This window comes from Microtus ochrogaster, unplaced genomic scaffold (genome assembly GCF_000317375.1).
Source record: "Microtus ochrogaster isolate Prairie Vole_2 unplaced genomic scaffold, MicOch1.0 UNK329, whole genome shotgun sequence".
In the NCBI taxonomy this organism is placed as follows: Eukaryota; Metazoa; Chordata; class Mammalia; order Rodentia; family Cricetidae; genus Microtus; species Microtus ochrogaster.
This window is the reverse complement of record NW_004949427.1, coordinates 10,326-17,494: the sequence shown is the minus strand read 5'-3', so window position 1 is coordinate 17,494 and position 7,169 is coordinate 10,326. Positions and strand designations below refer to the sequence as shown.

Here is a 7,169-nt window from a genome sequence, read left to right as displayed (position 1 = left end):
GCCTTTAATCCCAAGACTCAGGACGTAGAACCAAGTAATCTCTTTAAAGCAAGCCTGGTCTACAGAGATTGTTCTAGAATAGTCAAGACAGTCTAGGATAGTCAGGTCAGTCCTACAGAGAAACTCTGTACCAAAAAACAAAAACAAAATAAAAAAGAGAGAAGAAAAGCATTCTGTATCTTGTATACTTCCAGGGAGTAAATGGAAAGAAATGGAAGAATTTTATGCAGTCAGTAGAAACTATTACACAATGGGAAAAATTTAGGAGGAGGCTAGTCAAACAATTCTATACAAGGGGAACACAGGGTATCTCAAGAACTTTCCTACATGCAGAGTTGGCTTTGGGACTGAAAATTATAGCTCCATATGCTAGGAAGAGTTGGTTTCTAAGGACCCGAAAAAACTTGATAATCATGAGAAAAATGCAGGAACCAGATCTTAACTGAGATCTTTCCCCCAACAGAAGTCTGGGTGATGGCTCCATGGCTTTACAAGTTTATTCCTGAAATTCAGAGCAAATTCCAGGCAAATGAAAAATATTAGAGAGAGTAGGGTTCATGGAAATTTGAATACATAGAAAATAATGGATTCAGGAAGAATGTTTTTATGAGTACTGCTGTTAGCCAGCACATCTTCCTCCATGGGCTGGTGAATAAAATATACAGCTGCGTTACTAAATGAACAAGACAGGTAGAATGAACTCACCATTTTAGTAGAAATTGGGCTTATGACAAAGTCTCACAAGCTGTGGAACAGGTCATCTTAAAAATAGCTGTCTACCAATGAAAAATAACAGGAACTAGCAATCACTCATTATTTACATCTCTTAATATCAATAGACTCAATTAACCTATAAAAAGGCACAGACTAAGAAAAGGATACAAAAGCAAGAACCATCCTTTTGCTTTATAAAAGAAACACACCTAAACCTCAAAGACAAACATTGCCAAAGAGTAAAGTGTTGGAAAAAGATTTTCCAATCAAATGGACCTAAGCAGCACACATGTATCCTAATAGTGAACAAAATAGACTTCAAAGTAAAGACAATCAGAATAGATGAAGAAGAACATTTGATACCCATAACAGGAACAATCCATCAAGATGAAGGCTCAATCCTGAACATCTATGCCCCAAATAGAAGAACACCCACACATGTAAAAGAAGCATCACTAAAGCTTAAATTGCTTTACAAGAATAGTAGGAGACTTCAACACTCCACTCTCCCCAGTGGGCAGGTCGTCCAAACACAAACTTAACAGAGAAATGAGACAACTAACAGATGTCTTGACATAAATGGACTCAGCAGACATCTACAGAACATTCCACCCAAACACAAAAGAATATACTTCTTCTCAGTACCTCACATAATGTTTCTTACATGGACCACAAACATGTTAACAAAGCAAACCTCGACACACAAAAAATGGAATAACCCCCTGTGTCTTATCAGATCACCATGTTTTAAAGTTAGGATTTAACAAGACTAATCACAGAAAGCCTAAATACTCATGGAAATTGAACAGTGCTCTATTAAACCACCCCTAGGTCAAGGAAGAAATAAAGAAAGAAATTAAGTACTTTGTAGAATTCAACAAAAATGATGGGACAGAATACCCAAATCTATGAGACACTATTAAAGCAGTGCTAAGATGAAAGTTCACAGCACTAAGTGCCTACATAAAGAAAGTGGAGAAAACTCACACCAGTGACTTACCAGCACACCTGAAAGTTCTAGAACAAAAAGAACCAGACTCACACAGGAGGAGTAGAAGATAGGAAATAATCAAATTGAGGGCTGAAGTCAATAAAATACCAAAATTAAATCAAGACCAGATTAACAATTCAAATCAGCTTATAACCTGCAAGGAAAGAGAAGAAGTCATCAAAAGCCTTCCAACCAAAAAAAGCCCATGGAAAGACAGTTTCAGTTCAAAATTCTGTCAGAACCAAGAAGTAATAACTATACTCCCCAAAGGGTTCCACATAATAGAAACAGAAGTAAGATTGCCAAACTCTTTTTATGAAGCTACAGTTACCCTAATACCAAACCACACAAAGATTCAAACAAGGAGAATTCCAGACCCATCTCACTGATGAACATAAATGCAAAAATACTCAATAAAATACTAGCAAATCAAATCCAAGAACATATAAAAATTCATCTACCATGATGAAGTCAGCTTCATCTCAGAGATGCAAGATTTCAACATACAAAAATCTATTCAGGATGCTACCCACTTTAAGTTCCTACCATGACATCCTTTAACAACAACATGGCAGTATAAGCCAAATTATCTCTTTTCTCCCAATCTTGCATTTTGGTCATCATGTTTCATCACAACAACAGAAACCCTAATTAAGACACCACATTTGGTTGATATGTATGAGAGACCTGCTCTTCTCTAAAGTTAAACAAAGAAGAGAGGGGGAAGGTTGGGACAGAGAGCAATGGTGGGAGGTAACACTGCAGTCAAGATGAAAGAAGAATAAATAAAAGACAAATGAAAAAGAGGCATGAGGGAAACTGAGGGAAGATTGGGTCAAGGAAAGATGAAAACTTAGCAGGGCAAATGACAAATCTTGTGGCTCTATCTCAGGTATATGGGCTTTATTTCCAAAGGGCTTAGAAAGTTCTATCCATGCTGAAGCATTAATCTAATTGACATTTAACAATAAGAAATCAGGACTCAGAGAGCAGGGTAAAAAACTGAAAGATCAGAGAAGCAGTTAACCAGCAAATTGTGACTACCACCTCTTCAGTTTCTCCATGTAAAGTGCTAATATTCTCTTAGGCCTGCCTTAGGAATCCTGACTCCTATCTGTCCAGAGTCCTCCAAACCTCTATGGTAAATTTTGGTCAGGTAGTGATTAGCTCTGCTGTAATGCTAAGCAAGCTTTATTATCAGAATATAATCAAAATATCACTCATTTCCCTATTTGTCTAATTAAAAAGTGAAGGTTTAACTATCACAGTAAAGCTATATACACTAAATACAATAACTATATATATATATACAGGAAAGAATTATACTAACAATGTCCAATCCATTTGCATTTGGTAAATTTAGAGAAAATGTTTGATCATCTATTCTATCTTAGTAAGCCCAAGGTGTTGTACATAAATTACTTTTTATCCTAACTGGTATTACCAACCTTAAATAATCTTTCTATGTCTTTTAGCCTTGTATACTTTATACATTTTTTAGTTCATTTTTTTGAATTTGTTAACATGCATAATTACAATTATAGAGTCTGTAGCTCCATCAGAGAACTCAGAAGGATATAATATTACCTGAGTAAACAGGAAGTATAAAGCAAACAACATTTAAAATAAAACAAAAAAAAACACCATCTGTCTATTTAAAATGAATTTTTGCCAGGCTGTACTGGTCAATGCCATTAATCCCAGCACTTTCATAGCAGAAGCAGATATATCTCACTAAGTTAGAGGCCAGCCTAGCCTGCAAAGTGAGTACCAGAAAAGCCAGAACAACACAGAGGAATCTGTCTTAAAAAAAAAAAAAGGAAAAAAATGTCTTCTTGTTTCACCTTGAAAACACAACTAACATGATTATAAAAAGTGAGTGTTAGTCCAATTTATTCCTTTGGACAGGGATATTTTATTTGGATGATGTGTTATTTTTTATATATATCTCAGCTGTCTAGTGGTTTTTAGATTCCTTAGTTTTATGTTTTCATACTTTTGTAAAGACAAAATAAAACTCTGCCTTCACCCTAACTTTATGAAGATTTATTGTTGGAAATTATATTTAATCAAAAGGAAAACATCTGTTAATCATACATATTAGTTAAGATTGAATGGTAATGCTCTCCGATGAACTATTCTCTCTTTTACTCGAGAGATCTTTTTGTTTGAAGCTAATCTTTAAGGATTAAAGTGGTCTCTATAACTTTATTCCCCCAATTTAATACATATCTTGGTGCTTATTCTGAATGCAATGTATCTTTAAAGCATACAGGTTGATTTAATTTAGCAGGGCTTTTGTATTATCTAATGTCTCCCCACAGCTGTTATTTCCTTTTTCCTAGCATTTAAAAATTTAAAAGTTAATAATCTGTTCTGTAACCTATTTCTGTGGTCTTAATTCCTCCTTTCTGTTAACTGAGCAAATATTTAAAGATGACTGATAAAGTGTTAATCTAATTAATCTTTTTCAATACCAAAACAACCTAAAATGGTTTAAAATCTGCTTCCTGCTTCATGGCATAGAGCAGAATATGTGGATTGTGCCCTATCTACCTGTCTACCACATTGCACACCTGAGAAATCTCTGCACATCAGAAACTCCTTTTGTCCCCTGGAACTAAGCTTCACTGGATCATACCATTGCAGCTAGTGGTAACACCATGTTAAAAGCACTCTACTCTACTATTGCTCTACCAGGTCCTAAACAATTTGTAATCTTTATAACACAAACCTGAAATTGGAATGCAATATTCAGAACTTCTAGAAACTAAATCTTCAGTTTTCTAATCTCTCCTTTCACTGTACAACAAAAGATACAACCAGCATAATTTCCTTCCATTCCAGGGCTGCAGTATTTCTATACAAAAAGAGGCTCAGAGAACAAGGGCCACTGCCTACATGAACCACATGGACCAACATAACTGCAGTCTAGCTCATGGTACTTCCAAGTCTCAGCAGAAATGACATTTCAACGCACCTGCTCTGAATACACCCCCCCGCCATTATGGGATCGCTTATGGTCTTCCTTACCACTCCCTACAGCAGAGACAGAAGAGAATCATAAAAAAAAACCTCACAAACTGTCTGCCACTTGTACTCTTGATTTCTAACCCTTCCCAGAATCCCTCACTAGCTAGGGCCACCCAGCTGGGCCTCTCAATATTAGCAGCTCCTCTACAGGAGGATCAGAAAGCAAATGACTCAGACAGCACAATCCTTCCAGTGCTGCCTTCCCAGCCCAGCAGACAGGGCCCCAGTTTAGACAATTTGTATTTAGTACACATTTTCCCACCCTACTAAAGCACATCCTGTTCCTCATCCAAAGCACAGGGTCCTCTGTGTGTACATTCCATTGCACACTCACTTTCCAGTGCAGCTATCCCATTGCCTCAGAGATGGGAAATCCTGCAGACAAACAGGTCACATTCATAAAGTAACCACTGTTACTGTGTAACTGTGGTTACTTTGTAACTGATGTTAAAGAAGAACAGACCAGGAATTAGAAAACAATCCAGGGATCTTAGGGATTTGAGGCAGCAAGGAGAATGTAAATATGATGTAGTTGTCATCTCAAAAACTATTTTGAAAATGTGAGACAGACTTTAGGGTCATGCACTCTAGAGACTAGGGATTTGTATTAGAGCACATTAAAAATTTCTCATGTATTTTCTAATGATCAATGTCTTAGTAGAGAAAAGTCCTGTTAAGTAGGTCCACAACATTTTACCCAGATCTTCTATTTTAGATGAACTACTGTAGATATAGAAATTAGGTTTAAAGATAAGGTCAGTCCCTTTCTCATTGGTCTGTGGACTGCAAATAATGGTCAATCAGGACATTCATAGAGCATCTACAATTGATGACCTGAATCCACATAGCTAATCTCAACTACTTATGAAGGGGGAAAGTTTTCACCCTCAGTCCAGCCTCTTCTTTTCTGCACTGTGTCTCCACCAGCTTCAATAAACTCTTCCTCCTACTGTATTCTGAGGACAGAAGGAATGCTCCACATGCAAATTCTTTAGCAGAAACCACAATGCATAGTCAACTACATGACTCACATGCATAATTTTAAAATGGTGAGGTTGTACAGTCATTTTTTGTAGGAATTTTTAAAGTGTAAAATACAGGACAGCAAGGTCATTGCCCTGGACAGAACAGACCAAGTCCACCTGAGTGAACATAAAAGCACTTGTCTCAGAAACTATTTTTCTAACAGGATGGAAATGAAAGAATTAATATAACTTTCATTGAGAAATCACTTCACACATTTATGGTACCAAACTGTAATGTCTCCTTGAAAGACTTGATAGAGATATGAGGATGTGCCTAGTGTCTGGATTTAAATCAGCAGTGGATTCTTTGTAATGGTTTGGAGCCAAATATCTGGACAAGCGAGTTGAACAATGTGTACCCTAGCATCCTAAACTCTAACAGCCCTGCTTAAAATACATTTAACTTTTGGGTGATTTAGAAGTAGTCCTCCCTCAGCTAAATTCTACTTTGTGAGACTGAACTATTTCCAAGACATTGGCCAATCCTTTGTATCAGCAATTCTCCTCTTCTACGTTGCAGTTTAGAAGTGCTGTGCTACCCAACAGGGGAGATGCCTTGATACCATCCACATAATTAAACTTAAATGGAGATTGTATATAAAGGTTAAATGCAAAGTGCTCAATATGTAGAAGATGCTAAAGAAATGAGGCTTCCCTGACTTTGGCATATTGAAGTTGACAAGATGTGTGTACACACAGCACCCTGCTCCCAATTCTCTAAGTGGATTAAACCCAAAGCGCAAAGTTATTCAGAGGTCTGTCCCTAAGTCTAGGAATTAACAGGACAGCATGGGACTTCACAATGCAGAGAATCAGGCGGCAGGTTCCCACGCGGATCCCGGGAGGACGCACCATGCTGTCTCCCGCACCTCACCCTCTGCTCCACCTCATCTGGAGACAGCATTTCCCCGCTCACCATGTTGTGGTTTTTCGGCTTGCCAAACATCTCAGTTTATCAACTCCCTGCAGCAGCAACTTCAACCGGAACACAGAAAACAAATGGCTCCAGCTCCTCTGCAAAATTGAGACTGAATGCGGATGCCCGGAAGAGCCCTGCATAACGTCTGACTGACAGGTCACCTGGAAGGCCTGATTGGCTAGTGAGGCCTGAGTGACAAGAACACCTCCCACAGGACTGAAGTGTACTTAAAGAGACAGCACAGAGATTTCGGGCCGCTCTAACCACCTGAGTCAAAAATCTTTTCTTGATTGGCGGAGATATGCATTTCAATAGCACTTGCCCCTGGCTATAAAAGCTGACACCCTCATAACCTTGCAATCCACAGGAACCTCCAGAACGCGACCTGGCCAGTTAGCTTGTACAGTGAGTGCACTGTGCAGTGCTAGGTGAGTGCAGGGATTTCCTGTCCCACAGGGGAAAGAATGCCCAGAATATTAACAGCTAA

General features: G+C 38.1%; 1 protein-coding gene across 1 annotated transcript in view; it reads right to left on the bottom strand.

Moving 5' to 3' along the window:
* Positions 1–6,809, bottom strand: part of LOC101987040 (zinc finger protein 120-like) — a gene marked incomplete at its 3' end in the record, with an annotated part of 26,822 nt that extends 20,013 nt beyond the window's left edge. Inside the window, exon 1 of the mRNA XM_026778521.1 lies at positions 6,680–6,809. Coding sequence (XP_026634322.1) covers positions 6,680–6,709 — 30 coding nt within the window. The remainder of the gene's footprint in view (positions 1–6,679) is intronic.
* Between the last annotated feature and the right edge of the window lie 360 nt (positions 6,810–7,169).